The sequence below is a fragment of the Sorex araneus genome, chromosome 4 (assembly GCF_027595985.1).
Source record: "Sorex araneus isolate mSorAra2 chromosome 4, mSorAra2.pri, whole genome shotgun sequence".
NCBI classification, from domain to species: Eukaryota; Metazoa; Chordata; class Mammalia; order Eulipotyphla; family Soricidae; genus Sorex; species Sorex araneus.
The window spans coordinates 210,233,742-210,261,173 of NC_073305.1; the positions used below are offsets into that span (position 1 = coordinate 210,233,742).

At 48.7% G+C, this 27,432-nt stretch overlaps 2 protein-coding genes across 3 annotated transcripts in view; both read left to right on the plus strand.

The window, feature by feature from the left end:
• LOC101551014 (transmembrane protein 180) overlaps positions 1-2,677 on the plus strand; it is a 63,890-nt gene extending 61,213 nt beyond the window's left edge. Inside the window, exons 8-10 of the mRNA XM_055136799.1 lie at positions 934-952; positions 2,337-2,498; positions 2,575-2,677. Of these exons, the coding sequence (XP_054992774.1) occupies positions 934-952; positions 2,337-2,498; positions 2,575-2,677 (284 nt within the window). The remainder of the gene's footprint in view (positions 1-933; positions 953-2,336; positions 2,499-2,574) is intronic.
• METTL9 (methyltransferase like 9) overlaps positions 2,486-27,432 on the plus strand; it is a 46,616-nt gene continuing 21,669 nt past the window's right edge. The window contains exons 1-4 of one of the 2 annotated variants that reach the window (XM_055136903.1): positions 2,486-2,873; positions 16,572-16,762; positions 22,308-22,517; positions 26,264-26,448. In XM_055136903.1, the coding sequence (XP_054992878.1) occupies positions 2,706-2,873; positions 16,572-16,762; positions 22,308-22,517; positions 26,264-26,448 (754 nt within the window). In that variant the 5' untranslated portion in view covers positions 2,486-2,705. The remainder of the gene's footprint in view (positions 2,874-16,571; positions 16,763-22,307; positions 22,518-26,263; positions 26,449-27,432) is intronic. The other variant, XM_055136902.1, reaches the window with a different exon arrangement.

The following is a 27,432-nucleotide window of genomic DNA, read 5'->3' on the forward strand; positions in this document are numbered from 1 at the left end:
GCTGAACTTCTGCTTGGTATATTTACTCTTGCTGCTTTCCTTCCTCCTCATTTGTATTTCAGGAGGCTCTCTGGGAAGAGCGAGGCAGCCAGGCTTAGATGGATCAAAGGACCGCGAGCTGGGATGCGAGGGTCTATCAGAAGGTCTGGTATTGACTTTGCTGTTACCTCTCGGCAAATCGCTCTGGGCTTGGGTTTCTTCCTGGGCTGGCTAAGTGTACACAACCCCTCCTATGTTGGGGATTTGCTTGTGATTCTTTTTAATGTTCGAGCCATTCCCCCTCCACCCCGCCGTTTGGCGTTACAATATGAAGTGGGACGTCAGGCTGCCCCCCAGTCAGTCACCTGACCCCAGGGGCTTGAGACGGCAGAGACCCTCCACTTGGTTTTTGTTCGGGTTCTGGCTTCTGCTTTGTGGCACCCCCTTGCAGCGCATCAGGCTTCCTGCATAGTGGGGGGGCATGCCTCTCTCTGTCGCCTTTGTCTTCAGAAATAGGAGTATGTGTTTTTTTTTTTTCCCCATGTATTCTTGGCTGCTTGCATTCCTGCTTCCAGTCCACTCCAAACAGACCAAAGGCTTCCTTTGGCACGCTGCTGCTTTCTCACTGACCCTGCTCCTGGGAGGCCGGGGTGAGAAGTGACATCACAAACGGAGTGATCTGGACTTGCTTCTGCGGTTCTGATGCGCGGGAGAGCCACTCCAGGTTTGAACTGGATTTAGTGACGCGCTAGCTACTTGGGGCTTTCGGCAGGAAGCTGGCAGTGAGTGCATTGAACTGAGCAAAGACAAAGCAGCCTCCCTCCTCCCTGCCCCACCATGCATGCATGCATTCATTCATTCATTCATTCATTCTCCTCATGTTATATGGGGGAGGGGCTCTCCCAGTGAAGTCCATCCTCCCCTATGCCTCCTTAACTTTTGTTTCTGTTACAGCTTTTGCCAACTTCAGGCAGTAAGAGGGGCGAGAGCCTTAGGTTGATGGGAGTGTGGGTAAGGGGGGCCAGGGAGAGAGCTCACTGATAGAGGTGAGTGCGGAGGCAAGGGCCCCAGTGCCATCCTGGGCACTGCATACCCCCCTGGCCTCAGCACTACCAAAGGTAGCCCTGATGGTCTGAGCATGGTTGAAGTGGCCAGGGTGGCTTCCAGCACCACCCACGTTGCAGGATCTGCAATTGAACCTTAGGGCCACCAAGGCCAACGCCGCCCACCCCCCACATCAGGGTCTGGAAAGGGGAAGGGAGGCGTGAGTAAGGAATGATTTTGTTCCTTGTCAGTGAGTTTCTACCCTCCGTCTTCATAAACGAACTTCTCTTGCACCAAGTACAGTATGGGACGGAGGGAAAGATCTGTTTCATTTGGAACAAAACTAAGTCAACACCATTATCTCCAAGGGCCGTACACTAGCGGTGCATTTTCTCAGCCCAGCCCAGCGGGTGTTCAAAACCAGAGGACCCGGGGCCCCTCTGTCCCTCGGTTGCCACTTGGGTCGCCACAGGAAGAGCTGCAGACACCGGAACACCGTGTGGCCCTTCAGTTTGGAAACACTTGCAAGGTCTCCCGGAGCTATAAATGATCAAAGAAACATCCGGGTGAAGACCGCTCCGGGGCGTGCAGTTTGCTCTCAGGGGCTGCGTCCAACTTCCCATGGGGGTGGGGGCGGAGGGGGGGGAAGATTCGAGGAAACAGCGGGCGGGGCCTCGAACTCGGGGGCGGCGGGGGAGGCTTCCTTCTTGGTCAGGGTCATGGATACACGCAAACAGGTCTTGCAGACGCCACAGCTGCTGCAGCGTCTTCCGACTCGAGGATGAGCTTTTTTTTTTTGTTCGTTTGCAGAGCAGACCTGCAGCCGGCAACTCAGCCGGGCTTGGGGGGCGCGGTGGGCAAGGAAGGCAGGAGTTGGTGGTCTCCTTTCAAAAAGAAAACCAGATCTGTTGTGCTCTGGCAAGGCAGGGCGGAGGGAGGCCCTGGGAGCCGGGCTCTCCCTCGAGTGCTCTAAGCGGGGTCAGGAAACAAACCACGCGGCCGAGCCAGGCATTTAAGGCCCGGCGGTGTCCACCTTCCGCAAAGACTTAAGACTAAGTGGGCTTGGGGGGGGGGTGGCGAATAAATAAGGAATGAGTGTTCCCGCGAACCCCCCGGGTTAATTTAGACAACCAGGTGAAAGCCGGGAGGCGGTTGGGGAGGCGGACGGGGGAGAGGGGGAGAGGAGGAGGGTCCGAAAAGGAAGAATGAAACGAGGGAAGCCCCCAGAACCCCTGCGGGGACCACCTTGGAGGGGTCGGGAGGCCTCGGGGGCCCCTTGGGAAGCTTTGGCCGCCGCGCGGCGGCCCCCGCAGGCAGACGGGGACGCGCCCCCGGCGGCTGCGCGCTCCCTTTGTCCCGCCTCCCGGCCCGCGCGCGCCGCCGCTCGCGCGCGCCCCCGTCCCCGTCCGCGCGCGCCCCCGGCCGCACCGGAAAGGGCTCCGGGTGGAAACCGGCGCCCGCGGCGGCGGCGTTCCGCGGGCGGCACGGCCGGGGGAGGCGGGAAGGCCGCGCGCCGCCCGCTCCTCCCCACCCCCCGCCTGGGCCCTGCAGGGGCTGGATGGGCGAGTCGGGCGCGATGGCTCGAGCCCGGGCGGCGGCGGCGGCGGCGGGCGGCGGCGGCGCCGCCTCGTGCTCGGCCCGGCGCCGGCGGTGATCGCAGCGAGCGGCCGCGGCGGCCCCCGATGAGACTGTGGGTGGGCTGGCTGTGCCTGAGCCTGGCGTCCGCGTGGCTGGCGCGGAGGATGTGGACGCTGCGGAGCCCGCTCAGCCGTTCCCTGTACGTGAACATGACGAGCGGCCCCGGCGGGCCGGCGGCGGCGGCCGCGGGCGGCAGGAAGGAGACCCACCAGGTACGCGGCCGGCGGGGCCCGGCGGGGGCGTGGCGGCGCGGCCTGGGCCCCCGCGCCCGGCCCGGCTATTGTGCGGCGCGGCGCGGCGCGGCCCGGCCCCGGCCCCGGCCGCGGCCCCGCGCAAACTTTTCCCCGCGTCTCGGGCGGGCGCCCCCCGCCCCCCGCCGCGGGCCCCCCGCGGCCCCTTTTGTTCCCCGGCGCGCGGGCCGGGCACGCTCTCCCCTTCCCCCCCCTCCGCGGCGGGCCCGAGCGTGGGCGCCCGGCAGCCCCGCATTGTTCCCGGGTCCCCCCCGCGCGGGGGCGGCCGCGCGGCCCCACCTGGGGCGGCCGCCGGCGGCGGGACCCGAGAAGTTCGGGGCGTTCGCCAGGCGGACCGGCACGTCGCCAGCAGCCGGGGTCGCAGATGGGGAGACCCCCGCGGGCCCGGGCGGCGGAGCCCCCCCACCCCCGCCAGGATCGACACGGAAAGGCAGCCCCTTCTCCCTTTTTTTTATTTGGGCGGGGGGGGGGGTCTGGTTGAATCTCCCGAGCTTATAAAAAGGCCATCCAGACATGGAAGCGTGTAACTCTTCTCTGGCTTATTCGGGGGACCTCGGCCCCTCTAAAAAAGGTGTTTGACAGGTCCTCCTCGCTCCAGGACTCTATCCCCGGCTCCCCCACCTCGTCCCCCCAGACGACCCCACTGTAAACTTGGATGTCGCGCCCCGATCTGCAGGATGTGATAGGAAGGTGGAGCAAGCTCCTAGCGAAAGGGTTTTGAGGGGTGTGTGTGTGTGTGTGTTTAAAGAACTACTGGTCAAGAGGGGCTTCTTTGCAGTGGTCTCTGTGGCTCGAGAAGGGTGATGTCACCGTTTAGGTAGTCTCAGGAGCTCAGTTTGGTGCCACTTCTAGAAGTCCGGTGCAGATCGGCCGGAGCAAGGGAGAGTGAGCTTTGCTCCAACTTGCACGGAGGAGGCAATCGGTGCGAGATCTCGCGCGCGCCCACCGCGTACTGCACACAGACCCTATTGTACCACCCGCAGACGCGTCCCTAAGCCGTAACCGGATGGAGCGTCCTGGTCCCAACCAGGAAAAGGAAACTCTGTTACCTGGCTGACCGCGAATCAGAGCCGCAAGCTTACATTTACAACAATGTTACATGTTTAGGGTCTGATTCCTGAGCGCAGAGTCAGACGTAACCCACCGGACATCTCCGGGTGTGGCCCCCAAAGCAAAAACCATCACCCCCCCAAAAAAAAATAAAAATAAAAAACCTCGGAGCTCTTTCTGCTCTGAGTGGAACGTCATATGCATTCTCACCTTAGCACTGCCGAGGGCTTCTGCCTCCTGCCAGAGGGTTGGTTTGAAATAGCTTTTTGTCTTTTCCTACAGCAGGAACTGCCCCCCATTTTGTCTTTCATTATTTTCCTGGATTTCTCGTTTTGCTCTGTGACTTGTCTCAGTATGGCAGCTGTGCCCAGTGGACACCCCAGGTGCAGAGCAGGTGTTTTGCTGAAAGTGAAAAATTGCCTGAGATACAGCATTTTATTCCAAAATGTGGTAGTTTCTGATTCAGTGACAGTTGATTGTGGATCTACCTTTTTCTATTTTCAAAGATAGTAAGAAATCTCAGGGTAAACCCACAGGGATTGAATATGTGTGGTAGTCTCTTGTGATGTTTGTTGATCAGCGTAAACATCCATTTAGGTGCTTTTAAGTTGTAAGACCACATCTATCTGTGCAATAAGCAAATCGTCCTTAGAGAAAGAACTATAAAGGATTGTTAATGGTACTGTATAGTGACCGAATGTCAGAACCATATGGAACATGGATAATGACATAAAACGGTGACTTTGAAATGGTATTTTCAACAGTTGGTAGAAATCAGGCCTTGGATAGGATAAAGAAGAAACTTATTTACATAGATGTGGAATTAGGACTGAGTCTCTTAGTTGTGGTATTTATTATAATGTGATTACTGCCCTTGCCTCAAACTCAAACTCGTTACGTTTTCAGGGCTTATAAAAGAGCTAGACATTACAAAAGTTAAAACAGTTTAAGTAATATGATTTTTCTGGTGTCTTGGGAGAATTGTAGCCCTGGATGTCACCTAGAAATATCATCTAGAAAAGGGTACTTTACCTCTTGATAAAAGAAATTTTTTCAGAGTCTAGAGAAAACCAATGCTAGTTTCAAAATACTTCATTTACTTTGTTGTTTTTTTGAGGTTCTCAAATGTTTGTTTAAACACAGTTGCACTAAGAGTTTGACAGATCATGTCTCTTAAGTCAAGATTAATCTGGTGTTTGCTGACTATTTAGGGGAGATTGACTTTAGGATTATGAATCCAGACAATATTTTGCAATGATTCATTCACACTATGGAAATAATTGCCCGTGAATAAAGATTAAAATGAACAAAAGAATTGTATGTATTAGGACCTACAAATGGAGAAAGTGAAGTAGACAGTTTACCATCACTGAGTTGTGCTGTTATTTGCTGTGTATTCCGGTATCCTACCTTATAAATTTTGTTGCTAAAGTAACAACTCTGTAACTTTTTTTTTTCTTCAAATTAATAGTTCCATACAAAGTCTTCTGGTGTTCATTTGGGTTTGTGGGTTCCATAGCCAGCCACATCTGGTTCTCTTGGAGTTGCATGAAAGTAATGTTATGGAGTTGATTGAGCCATACTTAGCACAAGTTTTCCTTATGGTTATTTTATTAAGAAATTATGGTGGATTCTATGGTTAAAAGAAGAATCTTGGACTATGTTTATTCATTAAAAATTGCTAGTTACACTGAAGCCTGGAGATATCAGGCTCCTTTAAGCAAAAACAGCTCCAAAATAGTAGTAGCCACACCATTTGAATAACTTGGTTTGGTGCGCTAGCTTTGACATTGGGATTATATTTCTCTTTGGGCAAGCTGCATCCAAGGCCCTCTCCGTGCTGGGACCTGGATTGTAGGTCAAACTGGCCCCCTTACTCTTTATACAGAAATGAAGGTAGTTTTACATTTTTATTTTATTTCATTATTTATTTATTTTTTGGTTTTTGGTTTTGGGGTCACACCTGGCGATGCACAGGGTTTATTCCTGGCTCATGCACTCAGGAATCACTCCTGGCAGTGCTCAGGGGACCATATGGGATGCTGGGATTCAAACCCGGGTCGGCTGTGTGCAAGGCAAGCACCCTACCTGCAGTGCTATTGCTCCAGCCCCAGTTTTACTTTTTTTTTTTTTTTTTTTGCTTTTTGGGTCACACCTGGTGATACACAGGGGTTACTCCTGACTCTGCACTCAGGAATCACCCCTGGCAGTGCTCAGGGGACCATATGGGATGCTGGGAATCGAACCCGGGTCAGCCGAGTGCAAGGCAAATGCCCTACCTGCTGTGCTATCTCTCCAGCCCCGCAGTTTTACATTTTTAAATGGCTACAGATTTTATATTTTGTAACAAGTGAACTTTTCTTCATGAAATTTAAATTTTAGTGTCCACAGAATTTCTTGAAACAGTTGCTTACCACCTTTGTTTACCTGTTGTCTGTGACTGCTTTCAGACCCTGACAGCTTGAAGTATTAAGTGTTTACCCATCACAGAAAAAGTTTTCCCAAGAGAAAATGTCCATTTTTTCTTAGGGCATATTCTTAATCAGAGGTATTGAGGTAGGTAATTAAAGGGGGAAATCGAGCCAGGTGATAAGAAGCTAGGTGGCACTTTTCAATATAGACAGCCTTTAAAAAAAAAAAGGAAAGAAAAGGAAGACAGTAAGGACACCACTTTAAACTTAGTCACGTGTCTTTCTGATGCATTGCACCTAGCACTTAGTGTTGATGCAGTTATTCTGGAGCTCTTGAAACTTGAAAGGACCCTCAGCTCCCTGACTTGGGTCTTGGGAAATAGCTGTCACTTCCCGGCCTCTCAATAGAAGTGTGAGTTGTTACAGAGCTCCCTGGAAGCAAGCCAGGATAGTTGGTTGCTCCAGATGACACAACCCAGGGTTTAAAAAATGTCCAGATAACATTATCTGACGTCATTTAGGCATAAACTTAAAATTGTGCAAGTATGTATGGGTCTGACTTCATTTCTCCTTCATACGTGAAAGCTCAGATCCGTGCCAGGCCAGTGATACATTCAAGATAGAATTGAAATGGTTTGTTTTCATTTCTCCAAATGAAAAAAAAGCCTTGCACCTCACAGCTGGCGGTCAGAGGTTGTGCGCAGGCACAGATTGTTTCCTGTCCCAAATACCCAGTTGACTTTGTGGAGGCGGGCTGAACTCAGGCATGAGTTAACGGTGCTCGGGGCAGCCGCCAGCTAGTCAGACCGACACTGATGGATCCGTGTCCTCCTCTGAACTGCCTTCGACAGAGCTTGGAGGCCTTTGCAGCTGAATACCAAAGAGATTCTGTAAAGGGTTCTTTCCTCCCCTATCGCCTGCGTTCAACCCCCCGGTATTTGTTTCCATTTCAGGGAACATTTAGAACCGCTCTCTTCTGTAGGATACATCAGGCACCGGTGGAGATCCTGGAAAATCCCAGCGTCACTTTTGTTTAGACCCTCTGAAACTTTGTTGAAAAATAGGCTCTCCCTGTGCATAGCTTCAGCATTTTGGGATCCATCTGGCCCACAGATAGAAAATAATACAGTGTGCAGTTAGGCTAAGCATGTGTGATGTGCACAGACTTGTTCCTTGTAGCTGTTCTCTAAACTGTAACATAGCGATTAATTGGATTAGGTGTTGTACATAATCTGGAGGTTACATGAAGCATGTGGGCAGATGTACATATGTGTGGAGATGACACTTTATATAAGGGGCTTAAGTTCTTGTGGGTTTGGGAGTCAGCGCGGGGCGGGGGGAGTAGGCATTCTAGAACGATCCCTCTCAGATAACAGGATACATGTACTGATGGCGAATGTTTAAAAGGGCCAATATTATTGAACATTTATTAAAGTGGAAACCATTTAATTTACTGAATTTTCTTTTAGGTAGACCTGCAGGTGCCTTGTTCCTTCGCATGCTCTAATCTCAGAGAGTTTGTGCTGTTGGTCTTGTGACTTGTCACTGTCACTGTCATCCCGTTGCTCATCGATTTGTTTGAGCAGGCACCAGTAATGTCTCTCATTGAGAGACTTATTGTTACTGTTTTTGGCATATCCAGTACGCCACAGGTAGCTTGCCAGGCTCTGCTTCGCCGGTTTGATACTCTCGGTAGCTTGTCGGGCTCTCCGAGAGGGACGGAGGAATTGAACTCGGGTTGGCCGAGTGAAAGGTGAACACCCAACCGTGACATTCTAGAGAAATAATGTCTTGACCGTTCTATGCTATGCTGTGCTCCCGTGCAAGAAGGTATTCACGATTAAGTGTCTGGACCGACAGTGATAGCATTGTGAGCCCTCAAGGTCTTCAGTGTTTTCAGGCTTGGTCTGACCACCGGGATTCTGTGTTCACGGACCCCATCTGTGGAGACTTGCCAGTTATTTTTAGTGGCCCTGAATGCCTCAGATCTTTGGTTACTCATTTCTTTTGAGAATGGCTACCCAGCCCAGACCTGCAGCATGGCTTCTAGACATTGCCTTGAGCGTCAGTTCTCTGACTAGCATTGGAGGACCTGGCACAGGAGGGAGGAGGAAATTTGGTTACTGCTGTTCTCTTATGCGCCAGGCACTTTAAATAGATTATCCCCTCTAATCCTCAGAACCGTTCCTGGTGGCAGGGTACCACTCCCATTTTGTGGATAGGAGATTGAGGTTGGAAGAGATGAAACTTACTCAGAAGCACGTTAATGATGGCCGTTGGGTTTTGAGCCCTGGTCTGCTTAGTTTCAAGGATGGGGCCTTCTCCACAGTCTCCTGGTGTCTTTCCCCAAATCTTATGGGCTGTGAAAAAATAGTGCTCTACTCCAGTGGGCCTGTGTGTTAGACACAGAGGTTATGAAAGACAGTTGGGAGTTCTTGCCGCTTGTGTTAGAAAGGACAGGGCAATTGCTTGGTCAGTGGCTTGGTCATATTTAATGTTGAAAGAAATATTTGCACCTATGTGTTGGGAACAAAGGATTGTGACTGCAGCATGCCTGGACCAACCCTGTGCAGCTGGGCTGGCCCCCGGCATCTATGGTGACTTTCCTGACCGCTAACTGGGTGTCCTCCAGTTCCGGTTTACTGTGACCCCATCACGAATTAAGGCCAGGCCAGAGGCTTAGGGGCTCAGTAACAGAAACTTGCCCTCACAGCAGAGTTCGGAGCCCCACACCAGCCGACTTAACTCTGCTTCATTCCACTCTGGCGACAAATTTTCGGGTTCTCACAATTCACCACTTCCAGGTAAGGTGATTAGCTAGAACCACTCACAAAAGGATGCAGGAAAGCCCTTCACTTAGCATTTATTGGTTTATTATAAGGATGACAACACAGGAGTAGTCAGAGGGAAGTATTGAGGCTAGGTGTGGAGCTGGGGGGTTGGCACAGAGCTTCCTTGCCCCCTCCCCTAATTCAGTCATTGACACTGGGAGGGAACCCCTTCATCGCCCCCACCCCCTGGGTACTGGGAAGTAGGGAAGAAAGTTCATTCTTCTAATCCGACTTGGCCTTCCCCCCCACCACGCCCTCCTGGAAGTGGAGGGCAGGGGAAGAGGAGTTGAGCCTGGTGGTGCTCAGGGCTTACTCCTGGCCATGCTGGAGGGCCATATGCGGTCCCAGGGATCAAAGCGCGGTCATTGGTGTGCCAGGCAAGCATCTTAGGCCCGTGCGCTCTGTCCCGTGACTTGGGTTCCTGTTGACAAGGTCTTTATTCTGAAAATCTATCTATGTGCCTTTCCCCACCTCTCGCCTTACTAGCCTGCAAAAGGTACTTGCATCATTCAGGAGATTCCCTAAGGATTTTTGGAGCCAGGAACAGCAGCGGATAAAGACCAAGTATTTGTTTTTTCACAACCTAAAATCAGGAATTGGTTTTTTAAAAATAACTTTCTAATTCTGCTAATACGCCCAAGTCTTTGCAATTTGGAAGGAAAATTCAACACATACGTTTGTCCAGTTGAGGAACTCCAAGAAGTAATTTTAGAAAAATTGTTAACTGATCCTTCAGTCTAATAAGAAAATATAGTTTTAAAAAATACATTTCAACTTTGAAGGAATGAGTCATTAACTGAGGTCGTATGAAAATTAGGAGCTGGGAGTGGAAGCCTTTAAGATAGTCTTTAAGATATGACCTAATACTGGAACTAACCACAAGTGTGTGTGGGGCTGAGGGCCCGTAAGAGACGAGATCGGGGTGACAGTAATAGCTGGGGGTGATGACACCGGACAAGACCTGGGGGTTAAAAGTAGGTAAAGGTCATAAGACCCAAAAGGAGAGAGTAAGAGGGAATATGCCTGCCGCAGAGGCAGGGGGTGGGAAGAGGTGGGGGTGGCAGGAGGGGTACTGGGAACATTGGTGGTAGAGAATGGGCATTGGTAGAGGGATGGGTACTTGATCATTAATGACTGAAGCGTAATCAGGAAAGTTTGTAAGTCTGTAACTGTATCTCACTGCGATTCATTTTTAATAAAAGTAGGTAAAGGGATATTCTTGATAACCTTTCAGTATCAATATTGCAAACCACAATGCCCAAGGCGGGGGCGAGGGAGAGGGGGAGAAAGCGCGTGCCATAGAGGCAGGCAGGGGATGGGGGGGAACCTGGGGACACTGGCACTGGGACATGTACACAGGTGGAGGTATGGGTGTTGGAACACTATATGACTGAAACCTAATCATGAACAGCTTTGTAAGGGTTTACCTCGTAGTGATTCAATAAAAAAAGCCACTGTCACTGTCATCCTGTTGCTCATCGATTTCTTCGAGCGGGCACCAGTAACCTCTCATTGTGAGACTTATTGTTACTATTTTTGGCATATCCAATACGCCCCGGGGAGCTTTGCCAGGCTCTGCCGTGCGGGCTCGATACTCCCGGTAGCTTGCCGGGCTCTCCGAGAGGGACGGAGGAATCGAACACGGGTCAGCTGTGTGAAAGGCGAACACCCTGCTGCTGTGCTATCATGATTAAAAAAAAGTAAAAAAAAAAAAAAAGATAGGACCTAATATATTGTTTTGATGAGCTAGCTAGTCAGTTACACATTCAGACTCAGGACTACCTGATTGTCTGTGCATTGTTTGACTAATTATAGTATCGTTGCCGGCTGGTTGAAAGTGGAGAGCAATGTTATTTACTGTAATTTTGGGGAAGATGTGAAGTTTTGACTCCCACTTTATACTTGGCACCAGCAGATGGTTTAACTCCGATTGGATCAGAGCTCCTTTTCAGAAAGCTTTCCTAACGCAAATGGATCAACATTCAAGTGAGCGTGAGCAGCAGGTGTAAGATGCGGCTCCAGACACTTGGTCTCCTGCCGAGGAGTCAGCCCCGCCGTGGAGCTGGGCAGCCCGGGCCTCCTGTGTGGAACTCTCATTCTTGCCTCGCACCTTTGTCTCATATTCTTTTTTTTTTCTTTTTTTCTGGGCACAGGGTAGCTTTATTGCTGGTACATGACAAGGTGCGACTTCCTAAGCCCTTAGCCCCTCCCCTTTTTCTGGGGGTCGGGATGTTCATTTTATTTTTTACTTTTTGCTTTTTGGGTCACAGCTGCTGATGCTCAGGGGTTACTCCTGCCTCTGCACTCAGAAATTACTCCTGGCGGTACTCAGGGACCCTATGGGATGCTGGGAATGATACCCGGGTCGGCCGCGTGCAAGGCAAATGCCCTCCCCACTGTGCTATCGCTCCAGCCCCCTCATATTCTTTGAGGAGCCTATGTTCAAAGAATGTATCTGTTTGAAGGTGCATAGGAGTTTCCGGCTCTGGGTTTAAGCTGGCTTGTCAGGAGAGAGCTCATTCTAGGGCCCCTCCATTGGTTTTCCTTCTAGTCAGCGTCTCCCGGCCAAGGCAGCTACACCGTTAAGGAGCCACGGTCTCTGCCCAGATGATCCTTCCATGCATTTATTTTGCACCCCCCCCTGCTGTGAGAAGCCAGTGAGTGCTGTTTGTTGTGGTCCACTGCTCCAGTGGGGTTGTTAGGGGACACACCTTCAGAGTCAGAACAATAAACCCATCAGGGGTTCTCAGGCAGTGGAGAGTCCACCTCCAGGTGGCATTTGCTGTCTTGACTGGGAGGCAGTAACCGCCACCCCATGGGTAGAGGCTAAGGGTTGTAGTGTTAGGACAGCCCCCGAAAGAAAGGATTATTGTCCCCAAATATCAGGAGTGCAGGGATGGAGAAACCTTACCCGTAGTAAAATTGAAGTCTGAATGATGATCTCTTCTTATTTTTTTTTTGGGGGGGGGTTGTACCCTGTGACGCTCAGGGGTTCCTCCTGTCTCTGCACTCAGGAATTACTCCTGGCGGTGCTTGGGGGACCCTATAGGATGCTGGGGATTGAATCCGGGTTGGCTGCGTGCTAGGCAAGTACCCTCCCCGCTGTGCTATCGCTCCGACCCCTGATCTCTTCGTGAGTCGGAGCCGGTGTCCTCCAACTGGGCCGAGCAGTAGGACGTAGCGGTAGACACTGGGACGGAGTGAGCAGAGCTTCGCTGACCGGAACTCTGGGCCACAGCACCATGTACTTAGCGCTGGAACTTGAACCAGCTGGAGCTGCTCAGGCACCCCCCAGGCTTCCTGTTTATGCAGAAGTTACGAGGTGGTGAATGGAGTATGAGACACCTGGTCAGGTGCCTGGTGCAGGGTAGGGGCTTGCTGTGGTAAAGCAGTTTGTGGGGAGAGCAGAGCTTTAACCACTGTTTGCAGCACTGGGCTGAAGTAAGGCCTCGCATGAACTGTGGAATTTTGGAAATTGACAGAAGCTCAGTTTACAGCTGCATCCAGAGCTCTCTTATGTTCCTCCGAATTTTGCTAGAAACTTTGATTTCTGTCAGGTGGCCCGTGGTCTTCAGTTACTGTTCATCTGTCGTCTGTGCCAGACACTGAAGCCCGTCACTGTCCCAATCACTAGAAGCTCCTGTAACCTCACGTGGCAGCTCTTAGCGCGGTTCTGTCCAGCGTTTCCACTCAGCGATCATAAATGTTGCCAAGGAGACTTAGGAGATGTGCAGGTGGGTGTTGGGTCCTCCACTCCCGCCTGGAAGTTCAAGGGGAGCATACCTTGAGAAACATTTAGCCTTAGTGGAATCCAGGAGGGAGAGGTGAAAGGGGAAGCAGGAGACGGAGCAAACACTCTGTGAGACAGTTTTGGGACCAGGAGGCTTCCTGGAAAGGAAACCAGGCTGAGTGGCAGGTATGCTGGGCTGGTGGGGCTGTCCTGAGGTGTGGCTCAGAATGCACAGCTTGTATAGGCTCGAGGAAGTAAACTCAAGTGTTCTGGAGAAGTCTGCTGTGAAGCAGTGTAATCACACGATGAAATTTGTGCTTAGAACTTCGCTTTTAGAAGAGACTCCCTAGGTCACTTAAAATTTCAAATCACTGGGGGCTGGAGCAATAGTACAGCGGCGAGGGCATTTGCCTTGCACGCGGCCGACCCGGGTTTGATTCCCAGCATCCCACATGGTCTCCCATGCACCGCCAGAAGTAATTCCTGAGTGCATGAGCCAGGAGTAACCCCTGTGCATCACCAGGTGTGACGCCAAAAAAAAATAATTCAAATCACTTAATTTTTGGAAAATTAATTGGCTTAAAGATAATTTTTAAAAGTGAAAGTTTTTTTTAGATGCAATTCACATACCACAAAATTCACCCCTTGTTTGGGGCTGGGGGAGAGGGTGGGCAACACTCAGCAATGCCAGGGGCTTCTCTCCTGTGGGAACTTGTAGTGCCAGGAATTGAACTGAGATTGGCCACGTGTCAGGCAAGCGCCTAAATCCCTGTTCTCTCTCGGGTCCCAGGCCGTCCTTTTAAAGCACACAGTTTGGTGGGTTTTTCGTATTTTTGGTTTAGACTCGTGTAAATACCTCCACGCTAATTTAAAAACATTCTCATTATTTCAAAAAAAAAGAAACCTGTGCCCTTTTGCATTCATGCTCCTTGGTCCTCTTCCCTCAAAATCTGGCAACCGCAGTTTACTTCTTGTCTGGTCTGGAGGATTGATGCAATGAAGTCGTATAACCGGGGGGCTTTTGTGACTGGCTTGTTTCACTTAGCACGTTGTGTTTCAAGCTCGGGTTGTGACATCCATCGTGTCTTTCCTTTTTATGGAGGGTGATTATCCTATTAGCTAGGTCAGGTCCTGTTTGTTTATCCAGCAGTTGGTGGACGTTTGGGTTTGCTGTTTCGCTTTTGGTGGGATCATGCCGCCCTGGAGTTGACGTTAGTACCAGGCAGTGGTCAGAAGGAACTCAAGCGTTGGCCTTGGTCTTTCGAAAGCGGGGCTTCGCTCCTTTCTAATCTGAAGTGTATTCTGGACAGCAAATCGTTTCTGTTTCTCAAAGTCATCATGGCAGTAAAGATCCAATTATACGCGCTAATGTTGATGAATTGAGAGAAATGCTGTTAAAAATTGCTTTTTTGGCACTTGAAAGCAATATTGGCTTTAATGGTGCCAGTTCCTTCTGCGCTCTGGAAGCCAGTCCACTGTTACGGTTGTACTTGTCCACTTCGAAGTGGACGCCAAGGTATTCTTAGCTGCTCTGCTTCACTTGAATGACTCCTTGCCCACATGAATAGAATGTACCTGATTGCCTATTACCAAAGTAATGGCTTTCATCCTGATTAGTTATTTCAGAGAATTAAAAAAATAAGTAAAAGTCAGACTGGCCCCAGAACTGTAGAGTTCAGAATGTGCACCAGGAGGTCATGAGGATAATAAAAAATGTTTTATGACCTCTACTGGGGCATAACTTCAGGCACAAGGAGCATTAAGAATTAGTTAGTGATTAAGTGAGACCAGTTTTAGACCAAGGAAAAAAAGTATGTGCAGTGCCCGCAAGGAACTTCATAGCTTATCATATAGAATGGGACAAAGAAAAATAATTTCCAGGTCCAAACCGGGCTGGCAGTAGTGTTTATCTTTTATGGTAATAATGCTTAAGTGGTAAATTAGTCAGAAAGGCTTGGATTATCCAATTTAGATTACAGGGCTTGTAAAAAGATTAGTTTAATCTTTCAAATTTTGCTGTGCCTCTTTGCTTGTTTGTCTTGTTTATAAGGTCCCTTTACTGTTAGGGATGTTGCCCAAGATTCCGTACAACATAGAGCAAGCTTGGAGTGACTGTAAAACTGGCCCACCAGTTGTGCAAGCAGTTGGGGATATCTGCTGGTAAATGGTCGCAGGTTACTCTTGGCCAGTAGGCTCCTGATTGGGGAAAATTGGTAGTTTCTTTTCTTTTGGGTCACACCCGGTGATGCACAGGGGTTACTTCTGGCTCTGCACTCAGGAATTACCCCTAGCAGTGCTCAGGGGACCATACAGAATGCTGGGAATCGAAACCGGGTCGGCCTTGTGCAAGGCAAACGCCCTACCCGCTGTGCTGTTACTCCAGCCCCAATTGATAGTTTCTTAGCAGATAATGGATTACTAATAACTGATCTACATTTTCACCATTGCACCTAAAGGGCTTACTTTTATCAAGCCATGTTAAGAGAACTCTTCCTGCTATTACTATTGTAGGCTTTTCCTGTGTGGCCGTACCATATTGAGGATTTGTCTGCCTTAGTTTATTTAATCCTCCTAGTACCCTACTGGATAGATAATAGCATATCTGTCATTTACAGATGAAAGGAGGAGGCTTAGGGATTATTGGTTTGTCTGAGCTCACACAGGACGGAGAGAGCCGGGACTTGGTCCGGGGGGCTGACTTGAGAGCAGCTGAACCCTTCAGCCCGCCCCCTTCTCAGACACACGAATGAAGAGGGACTCTTAGGGAATGACTACGGAACATTACATTTTATCCACAGTTGAAGTGCTTGTGTTAATGTTTAAAAAAGTTCGTTCTGGTTCTGTCCTATTTGAGGAAACCTAGTTCTTGGCGTCCTGTTACCTTGTTGTCTGATTGATTGCCGCGTGACCTTAAGTAGCTTAATGTTCCCTAGCACATTTGCCCCTGTCTATCAGCTGACCGTGTGACTGAATAAAGTACACTGAGGTCTCTGCTTAGCCTTCCCAGGAAAGGCAGCTTAGCCAGGCCCTGCTGCTCACTCTGCCATTGATTGGGTGGTTCTAGGCTAAGTCGTTCGATTATATGGTGGTTTTCTTATCTAAAAACAAGATTAGGGGCCAGAGTGTTAGTACAGCGTTCAGCGGGTAGGGCGTTTTTCCTTGTACGTGGCCAACCCGGGTTTAATCCCAGGCATCCCATATGGACCCCAAACACCACCAGGAGTGATTCCTGAGTGCGGAGCCAGGAGTAGCCCCTGAGCATCTGAGGGGTGTGGTTCAAACAGGAAAAAAAAGAAGAAACAAGATTAGTAATGTTTCTGCTTTCACATGCTGAATCTCATTGGAGAGACCAGTAGGTCTTCTTGAAGTCTCATTTGGATGTGAGGGTAGGGATCAAGTATTGGGTCTAGAGTCAGACTGTCATGGGCCTGGCGCTGCCACCTGTTCAGCTGCATGACTGGCAGGCCTCGCCACCCTGAGAGCAAGAATTACACAGGCGATATAGCACTGGGATTTTATATATTATAGGGCATGTGAATATGAGATGCTAATTACGGCAAAAAGTGTTTTTGAACTCCTTAGATGACACGTTGGTTGTGTATTCTCATTTTTCTTCTTCTTCTTTTCTTTTTTTTAGTGGTATGTGTGCAACAGAGAGAAATTATGTGAATCACTCCAGGCTGTCTTTGTTCAGAGTTACCTTGACCAAGGAACACAGATCTTCTTAAACAACAGCATTGAGAAATCGGGCTGGCTGTTTATCCAGTTATATCACTCTTTCGTGTCATCTGTCTTCAGCCTTTTTATGTCTAGAACGTCTATCAATGGGTAAGTGAATCCTGGATATATTTTTAATTGATCTTTAGGTGTAAAACAATGGAGAAAAGTGAGTGTGTCCAAGGTGTTGACCACGTCAGCTCCAAGACTTTGATTAACCCCTTGGCAGTGAGTCCTTGCTTTTAATGCAGCCTCACTTGACCAGTGTCTACGTGGGGAGCAACTTCTGCTTCCCCCCCACCTTTTTTTTTTTTTTTTGCTTTTTGGGTCACATCCAGCGATGCTCAGGGGTTACTACTGCCTCTGCACTCAGGAATTACTCCTGGCATGCTGGGGGGACCCTATGGGATGCTGGGGATCGAACCCAGGTCGGCTGCGTGCAGGCAAATGCCCTACCCACAGTACTATCGCTCCAGCCCATGGCTTCCCTTTTTTGATGGACAGAGAAATCCCCTGGGAAGAGGGGTCTGGTTAAAGTGTAGATTCTGGGGGCCTCGGCAGGCTGGAGACATGTCGCTCCACATATGTGGCGGCACTGTCATTCATGATCCCCACTGTCCGCAAGTGTGTCGTTTCTGGCTCACACAGCCAAGTGTGTGTGAACACAACCAACGTGTGTGTTCCCTCGCACTGAGGCCCGAGACTAAAGTGAGCAGTGCAGCCAGATGAGTGTGACTCTGGCTTGTCGTACAGCAGCAGCAGCAGCAAAAAGAGAGGAAGGGAGGCGAAGGGGGAAGTGCAGACTCTGAGTTGGCTGGACGGGAGCATTCTGTGCGTGTGACAGGTTCCCCTGGATGCCCGCAACGCTGCTAATCCCGCACCACAGCGGGGAGCCGGATACTTGGGAAAGCCCCTATCCTGGCCAGGCTAAACGCCTTATATTTGCAGCTCCCAAGCCCCAGATTTTGGGGGACAGTCTAGTCCAGCAGTGTGTCGTCAGGGGTCCCAGCTCCTGTATCAGTGCTTTCCTAACGCCGAGGCTCACCCGAGCTTTATAACCTTGCTATGGAATTCTCTCTCCGACAAGCGTCTCACGTCAACCCTGAGAGGCGCTTTAGGGGGGAGATTATATACATAGATACATATAGATGGATATCCCTCCTTGGCTAAATATCTAAACATTGTAAGACTTAAAATAAGCTGAGATAAGCAACATGTCTTAATGCTTACGGAGCCTCTTGGACCACTTCAGGCCCTCACTTGGACCCACTTCTTTTCCCCCTTGTGGTCTGGAACCAGCCCCTCCTTAATATCTGGCTTCCGAGGCTGTCATCTCTTTGGTCCTGGAAGATGTTTTCAGATACCACAAGCCATTTCTCATTATTTCTTGATTTTATTTATTTATTTTTGGTGTTGCTTATATGAAATTGCCTTTAGTTTGCTTTGGCGACCAGTTATTTTGAATCGGTAGTTAAGTTTATATGGCACAGCCTGATACTTTGTTACTAAAATGGGCTATACCAAATATCTGTTCTTGACCACTTAAGGTTTTCTTTGGAAAATACACAAGTCACTGTATTGATGATTTGTATCCCAATTGGGGTTATGTACATCCTTAAAAGTTAAATAAAAGGTAGGAGTAATCTCTTCAAAAATATTTATATTTAATATTTTATATCTAATTGAGGGATATTTGAAACTTAGAACTCAATTTTTTTTTTCTTTTTGGGTCACACCCAGCAATGCTCAGGGGTCACTCCTGGCTCTGCACTCAGGAATTGCCCCTGGCCGTGCTCAGGGGACCATATGGGATGCTGGGAATTGAACCCAGGTTGGCCGCGTGCAAGGCAAATGCCCTACCCGCTGTGCTATCACTCCAGCCCCATTAGAACTTAATTTTTAAATCCTTCCACCTCCACTTGATTGCAACCTGGTTAGAATTTCCTCTTTTGAAATTTTGTATCTTGGTTAGAGAGACATAATATAGTGATCTTTCTTGTCTATAGCCCTTCTGTTTATTTTATTTATTTATTTATTTATTTATTTATTTATTTATTTTTGGTCTCACCTGGCAATGCTCAGGAATTTCTCCTAGCTTTGCACTCAGGAATCACTCCTGGTGGTGCTCAGGGGACCATATGGGATGCTGGGAATCGAACCTGGGTTGGCCGCGTGCAAGGCAAACGCCCTACCCACTGTGCTATTGCTCCAGCCCTCTTCTGTTTATTTTTTAACCGTCATCTTGTTCCCATCCCAAATAAAGCAATAAAAAAAGTTTCATATCCAGCTGAAATTTTAGTTTTGAATTCACTGGTATTTTGACCCATAACATTGGTGGATATTACCAGGAGTGGCTGCTTCTACAGAAATAGTTACTATGGTAGCTTCTTTATCAGGGGCTTGGGGGTGGGTAGGTATTGGCCCCTACCCTGCTGTGCTCAGGGCTTATTCCTGGCTCTGTCCTTGGGGATCACTCCTGGTGGTGCTTGGAGAACCATGTGTGGTGCCAGGGATCAAACCCAGGCCCACCACGTGCCAGGCAAGTGCCTTGTCCCACGCACTACCTCTCCTTTTGCTTCCAAAGAAACCTCCCCACTCCCGCCAGCATAGCTGGATGCGACCTAGAAAGCCCCAAGCACTGCTGGGGTGGTCCTGGTGGTACCCTGCACCACAGGCCCAGAGCAGCAGCATTGTCAGGCGCTGGACCGAGCCACTGGCCTGCTTGACCAAGTGGGCCCTGGACCCCCTGAGTATCACTTGGAGGCTCCTCCCCCCGCCCCAAGGAGACGGACTTCTTCCTTTATATTAGAAAGAACGGAGGGATTTGAGAGCTATCTTCAGCATGTTTCCAGCAGGATGTATTTGAGGAGGCACACCCCTTCACAGACGGGGGATCTGGAGGCAGTCTGCATCAGGGATCCCCAAACCCATCTGGCTTACCGCTCACTCCCTTTGCGGACCGAGACTCAGTGCTCCGCTGGGGATGGAACTAAGTGAACCACAACAGGACCCAAAGCTGCAGCTGCTCCAGCCTTGGCAATATCATCCATTTGGGGAGACACTGGCTGTGGCCAGCCAATCTAGATTGGCTTTTAGATTTTGTTTTTGTCTTTCGGGCCACATGTGGTGGTGCTCAGGGTTGACTCCTGCCACTGCACTCTGGGATCACTCCTGGTGGGCTCAGGGGGCCATGCAGGTGCCGGAGTCAGCCGTGTGCAAGTGCCCTACCTGCTGGGCTCTCTCTCCAGCCCTGATTATTAAATATGTTTTTTTTAAAAGATCATCACTGGAAGGTAAATTAGAGCCATGGTGTGTGTTTGCTGGAAGCCTTGCGCTGAACTTGGTCAGTGTCAGTTATTTTAAGTGGGATAATGTATCCCGTGGAAGCCGATTGCAGGAGCTCCGACTTTCCTGACCCTGCCTTCCTGATGCTCATGAACTATTTCTTTGTGGCTGTCCTGGGCCCTCACTGACTCCCAAACTCCCTGGAGGGCAGCCCTGTCTTGGTTGGAAGCACTGCGAGTTTTGATGTATGGAGCGGTTTCAGTCTTTCTCAATCTCCTCTTGCACATTCACTGTCTCAGAAAATAGCGCAGAGCTTCCCGCACTCGGGGACCTTTAGATGTAGCCTAGTCATGTGGCCTCCGGTTCTAGAATTTTTAAGGCCTCGGGTTCCTTACCGCTCCTAAGAGACGGGCTGGGCGAGCGTGTTACTTTCATAGCTGGGCAGAGTTGAGGGGAAATGATGAGTTTTCAGCCAGAGTCGGTCCAGTCAGCACCAGCGTTTGGGAGGCGACTCCGGCTCCCGCTTGGCGCTTGCTCCGGGCACTGTCCCTCTCCTCACCGTAGGGTCTGACACCGGCGATTAGATGCCATGGCTCTGGTGTGGCCGCGGTAGGCTTAGCAGTCTCCGAGCTTTGCCCCCTCCCCCTTTCACCACTTATCCAGCAGTTCTGTGGGGCAGATTTACCGCAAATGCATGATTGGATGTGGTTGAATTTGCCTCTGGCTTTATTGGGAAGAGGGGAGGGGGGCTTGAACTCTGTATTTTATCTCCTTATTTTCGGGGCCACACCAGGTGGTGCTTAGGGCATACTCCTGACTCTGCACTCAGGGATCACTCCTGGCAGGGCTTGGGGGACCCTATGGGTGCTGAGGATTTAACCCAGGTTGGCGGCGTGCAGGACAGGCGCCCTATCCACTACTGTGCTTTGGCTCCCACACTCGGTAACTTAAAAATGTTTTTTTGTTTTTTTTTTTTTGCGGGGGGGGGGGGGTGGCGCAGCAGACCTGTTGCTTGCTCAGGAATTATCCTGGTGGGGTTCTCGGGACCCCTTGGGCTGCCGGGGATCAAACCCAGGTTGGCTGCAGGCGAGGCAAACGCCCTGCCCACTGTACCATCGCTCTGGCCCCCATAATTTCAATTCTCGAAACCCTACGGTTACACGCATGCTCTCCTTCCATGTGCAGCAGGCATGTTGTACCTTACCCCGATCCAGCCCTTTCCTTACTGCTGTTTCCTGGACCCGGGGGTTTTAGAAGAAACCGCTCCGGTGCTGCTGCGGGCCTCGTCAGGGCTGGCAGCTGCTCCAGTCTCCGCCCCGTCAGCCCCGTTTCCTTCTGTCCCTGTGTGTTGTCCGTGGCTTTGTCGGCGTCCTTTGGAGAGAGATTCTGAGAACCCCCACCCTGGGCGCGCGGGCTTGGAGAGGCTGGAACACCGTCTAACCGGAAGCGCGTCCTTTCCCCGAGATGCCGCATCCACCAGCCCGTTTGATCCCTGGCTGCGGGTCCCAGAGTCCCATTTGATCTCCAGTTTTACCCTTCTCAGGCTCTTTTTTCCAAGACAGGACAATGGTCTTGAATAGTTCTTCTTCTTCTTTTCTTTTTTGAGGGTTTTTTTTTTTTTAAATAAAGAAATAATAGAACCCAGCTAATTATATGACATGAAAAAAAACCATAAGTATGAAACTGCCTTTAAAATGCCAATTAGCTGGCATCACAAGGGCCTCTCTTCCTCTCTCAAGTGTCTCTTGAACATCTAGTAAAGCTATTTTTTCCTCACCCATTGTTTAATTTCCTAATGACTATTTTCCTATTGTGTTGTTCCCCTGTTCCCCCCCCCCCAGTTCTGGATAATGTTATAGTTCTATTCTGTTGACCTGCCATTTAAAAAATAATTGTGAAGATGTAATCTGTTGCTTCTTCCATCTTTGCTCAGTCTTTTGTTAGAAACTTTCATACTCATCTTTCAATTTCTTATTTTTTTCTCCCACTCTCCTTCCCCCTTTTTTTTTAATTGGTTATTTGATACTAGAGATTCAGGCCATGCTTGGTGAAATTCAAGGCAGGTGCCTAGACCCCTGTGTTATTTCTCTGCCCCCTCAACTGTCCCCATTTATTCCTTTCCTTTACCTAGTTGTGGCGTATTACTTGCAGCCTTGTAGACAAATGATGTCTGTAGTTATTATTTAACTGACTTTGCTTTTTAATCATAGAAATGTTCCAAAACATTTTAATTATATAATTGCATAAAATGTATTCTGAGTTCAAAAGGTTGTTGGTGCTGGGTAACTTTCATCACTTTGAGACGTGCATTTGGGGGGAGGGGGGTGCTCAATTTATAATGAACCTTCCCATTTTGTCCCTTTTTTTCCAGGTTGCTAGGAAGAGGCTCAATGTTCGTGTTTTCACCAGATCAGTTTCAGAAACTGCTTAAAATTAATCCAGATTGGAAAACCCATAGACTTCTTGATTTAGGTGCAGGAGATGGAGAAGTCACAAAAATAATGAGCCCTCATTTTGAAGAAATCTATGCCACGGAGCTGTCAGAAACTATGATATGGCAGCTGCAGAAGAAGAAATACAGGTACAGTTCGAAGGTGGCGTTGGGGAGGTAGTCTTGGTTTCAGGTGTATATTCTTGAGAGTCTACTGTGTAAAAGCTGTGGAACAGAATAAGTTTTCTATGACCAGGAAGTTTTGTTTTGCACCACACCCAGTGGTGCTCAGAGTTTACTTCTGGCTCTGGGCTCAGGGATCACTTTGGTGGGACTTGGGGGCCCATATGGGGTGCCAGTGATCGAACCCTAGTTGGCCATGTACAAGGCCAACCCCCTACCCGCTGTACTATTGCTCTGACCCTCCATCCTTAGGAATATTTAAAGATACCTCCCTATTAACAAGTAAGTGGAGTTAGAGGAATTGGCACTGTAGGGAGTGAAAAGGCGAGTGAGAGAGGATGTGGAACGGGCAGATTTGATAGAGGAGCTTGATTTCGAGTTGGAATTTCATATATTTCTCATATCTATGCCGAGTTGCTTTACTCAGTTAAATTCCCGGCCCCCTTTTTGGACCACACCTAGAGTTACTCTGGGATTACTCCTGGCTCTGTGTTCAGGGATCACTCCTGACCATACGGGCTCAGGGGAATCATATGGGATGCTGGGATTCAACTCTGGTCAGCCGCGTGCAAGGCAAACACTCTACCCACTGTGCTGTCTTTCTGGCCCCCATTAAATCACTTTGTTTAAAAACAATAAAAAAAAAATTACACATTCCTTCCTTGCTCCTGCCAGCTGCCATTTTTTGTCTCTGAATTTGACTGGAAAAACCGTGAATGAGAGTTACAGGACATATTTCCTTTTGTGACTGGCTTCTCTCACTTTAACTCTGTCTCTAAGGCTTGTTGAAGCCTTCTTTTTAAAGATTCAATAATATTCCACAGTGTATATTGTCTGTGGGCTGGAGCGATAGCACAGCGGGTAGGGCGTTTGCCTTGCACGCGGCTGGCCTGGGTTCGATTCTTCTGCCCCTTTCGGAGAGCCCAGCAAGCTAGCGAGAGTATCTCGCCCGCAGGGCAGAGCCTGGCAAGCTACCCGTGATGTATTTCGATATGCCAAAAACAGTAATAGCAAGTCTCACAATGGAGACATTACTGGTGCCCGCTCGAGCAAATCATTGAGCACTGGGATGACAGTGATATTGTCTGCATCTTTTGGATCTGTTCTACAACAGATTGGGGTTGCTTCCATGTTTTTCTGTCATGAATAATGTGCTGTAAATACAGGTGCATAGATACTTGAGTCACTGTTTCCATATCTTTGAGGTATATACCCAGAAGAGGTCTTGCTGGATATTTGTTTAATTTTTTGTTTACTGTTTGTTTTTGCCATATGAGCTTCCACAGGAGAGTCATTTCATATTCCACCAGCAATGAATGAGGGTTTTTGTTTCTTTAGATCTTTGCCAATACTTGGTTTTCAGGGTGTGTGGTGTATGGTTTTCAGGGTGTGTGTGGATGTTTGTTTAAATAATGGCTATGTAGTGAGTATGAAGCGCAGATCTTTTAAGACCATCTGCTGCTTAGGTGACTTAGGAAAAAGTCTATTTTGTAATCAGTTGAATGGGAGAACTTGTTGAATATGAAAAGGGAAATGGGCTACAGGTTTGGGGTTTGGATCCTTGTTAGATGTGTTTTGGCAGCCAGGCTTTGTATTTTAGAAGGAAAGGAGAAAGACTAAGCCCTTGAACTTACTTTTTTTTTGTTTGTTTGTTTGTTTTTTTGCTTTTTGGGTCACACCTGGCGATGCACAGGGGTTACTCCTGGCTCTTCGCTCAGGAATTACTCCTGGCGGTGCTCAGGGGACCATATGGGATGCTGGGATTCGAACCTGGGTCGGCTGCGTGCAAGGCAAACGCCCTCCCCGCTGTGCTGTCGCTCCAGCCCCTGAACTTACTTTTGTAAAGTAATTTTTTTTTTCTTTTTGGGTCAACACCTGGCGATGCACAGGGATTACTCCTGGCTTTGCACTCAGATATTACCCCTGGTGGTGCTCAGGGGACCATATGGGATGGTGGGAATCGGACCCGGGTCGGCTGCGTGCTAGGCAAACGTCCTACCTGCTGTGCTATTGCTCCAGCCCCTGAACTTACTTTTCTGACCACCTCGGTTCCTTCTTCTGCACAGGCTAACCACAGAGTCAGGAATTAACATAGGTCTTAGGAATACCACCGGGCACATCCGCCTCGCTGAGCAAACTGATTTGTAAGATCTCCCCTAGTGCCAGCAGTCCTGCTCAGATTCTGGTGGGTCTGTGTGATGGTAATTGAATTGTTTTCCTTCAATTCAATACTAATCCCCCCATTTCACAGCTTGGAATGTTTTGTCCTTTGTTACAGCAATGGTTGAAATCATGCTGCGTTAATTCATGTGTAAAATCTATTAGCGGTTCAACCAAAATAGGAAATTCAATCTGTTGGTCCTCCCTCCATAATGTTAAAAGTATGAAATAGAAACATTCACAAAAGGGACAGCTTTTAATAAGGATTTGGGGAGATTTTAATGAGCAGCTGGAGCGTCTTACCTGCTTGTAGTGGGTGTTTGTGGAGGGCCTTCTTGCTCCCGAGTGCCAAGGACGGAACCCAGGTCTCTGCCTGCCACCCTGATCCTGAGAGCTGTCTCTCTGGCCTTCACTCAGCATGTTTTTTTTTTCTTTTCTTTTTGGGTCACACCCGGCGATGCACAGGGGACACTCCTGACTCTGCACTCAGGAATCACTCCTGGCAGTGCTCAGGGGACCATATATTTTGCTGGGAATTGAACCCGGGTTGGCTGCGTGCAAGGCAAACGCCCTACCCACTGTGCTATCGCTCCAGCCCCATTCACTGAGCATTTTTATTCGGTGTCCTGAGAGCTAGCGCTCTCTCTCTCTCTCTCTCTCTCTCTCTCTCTCTCTCTCTCTCTCTCTCTCTCTCTCTCTTTCTTTCTCTCTCTCTTTTGGGGGTGTAGTTTTTCAACTATGAAGATTCTAGAGTATGAATTGAGTACAAAATCTCTCTCCTGGAAATAGAGACACGACCCAAAGGTCTTAGGTTATAAGCGGGAATGATGTGATGCCACCCTGAAGTTCCCTCGAAACAGGCACCGTGGGAATCGAAAGCTAGACTTTCTCCTGTCTTTTGTGATTCAGTTCCAGTAACGTGGAGAGGACTTTTCCCCATAAACTGATGCTCAAGAATGTGATGTCTTTGGTTCATGAATGTTTTTATAACCTTAAATATTTTTCAGACTAAGGAGAGATTTTTTATATTTTAAAGTTTGGAAATAGGTCAGAAGGCTAAATTTAAAGAAATACAGTTATTCTTTTGCCTGGTCATTTTATTATTGCAGATCTAAATTATAAATGAAAAATCTAAATTTAATATTTTTATTTTACTGTTTTGGGGTCAGACCCAGTGATGCTTACCCCTGGCTCTGTGTTCATGGATCATTCCTGGCGTGGCTTGGTGGGGACCTGATGGGATGTGCCAGGAAAATGCCTTACCTACTACTACCTCACCGGCCCTGGCATCTCTCTCTCTCTTTTTTTTTTTTTTTTGCTTTTTGGGTCACACCTGGCGATGCTCAGGGGTTACTCCTGGCTTATGCAATCAGGAATTACTCCTGGTGGTGCTCAGGGGACCTTATGGGATGCTGGGAATCTAACCCGGTTCGGCCATGTGCAAGGCAAATGCCCTACCCGCTGTGCTATCGCTCCAGCCCCCCTGCCATCTCTATTTTTAAAGATAACTTTGAGAGGCTTCTTAATCAACTCAATTCTTCTGACTTTTCCAGAGTTCTTGGTATAAACGAATGGCAGAATACAGGGTTCCAGTATGATGTCATCAGCTGCTTGAATTTGCTGGACCGTTGCGATCAGCCTCTGACCTTGTTAAAAGATATCAGAAGTGTTTTGGAGCCAACTCGAGGCAGAGTCATCCTTGCCCTGGTCTTACCCTTTCACCCCTATGTGGAAAACGGTAAGTGTGGCCAGCAGCCTTTTAGCATAAGTGCCAACTGCTGACTCTGTTATTCAGTGGTTCTGTTTCATGGTGGTAATGTGATTCTGTTTCCTAGAGTAACCGGAGTTTAAAATGAATACAGTTAGCCTGTGTGAAACAATACCTTGGTTAATGTTCATTTTATAGAACTTCAGTTGTTCCTGGCAGTGGCAATAATTAATACTCAGCTGGGCCTTTCTGTTTGAGATTAAAAGCCTAGCATGTCTGTATTTTCTGCCTTTCCACAAGAGCCTTTGAATCATTTATTTATTAGTTTATAAGCCGAGTCAAGCAATAAATGGTGCCAATAAATCTACCTGGAGACGCTTGCTGAATGGCATCGTGTTGTAGCTTACACCTCCTGCTCCAGATTCTAAAAATGAGAAATGTTATTTGTTTTTCCTTTTTGATGATGCTTGAATGCTAGCATGGATTCTTTGCGTGACATCTGAGGTTTTTGAGTCCACGATCTTTTTCTAACACAAGTTTGATGAAGAATCTAATGCGTGGGTGCATTCTCTGTCTTGGAGAGTCCCCGCTGGGTCCAGCCTGCTCGAGGCGTACCCTCCTGGTCTCTGCTCTCCGGACACGCTCCCTCCCTCCCCTGCAGAGCTCACTTGAACCCCAACCCCGAGAGCTTTCTCTTTCTCCTCCTTTTCTTCTTTTTCCTCCTATTCCCCTAAATAAAACTATTTTTTAAAAAATGGTTTGTCTGGGGACGTGGCTTAGCAGTGGAATGCTTGCATGGCTCAGGGTTTGCTTCCTGGCACCACAAAAGCAAAGAACTAAAAAAGAACCGAGTGCTTCCTATTCACTGTGACTGCTAACGCTTGATTCACGGCTTCAGCTTTGGTTTGCACTTTAGATCATGTTGAAAGTTGTGACTCTCGGACTCTTTCTCATTTTTGAATTGTTAACATAAACTAACACATTTATCATGTAAGTGATGCACATTAATATTTA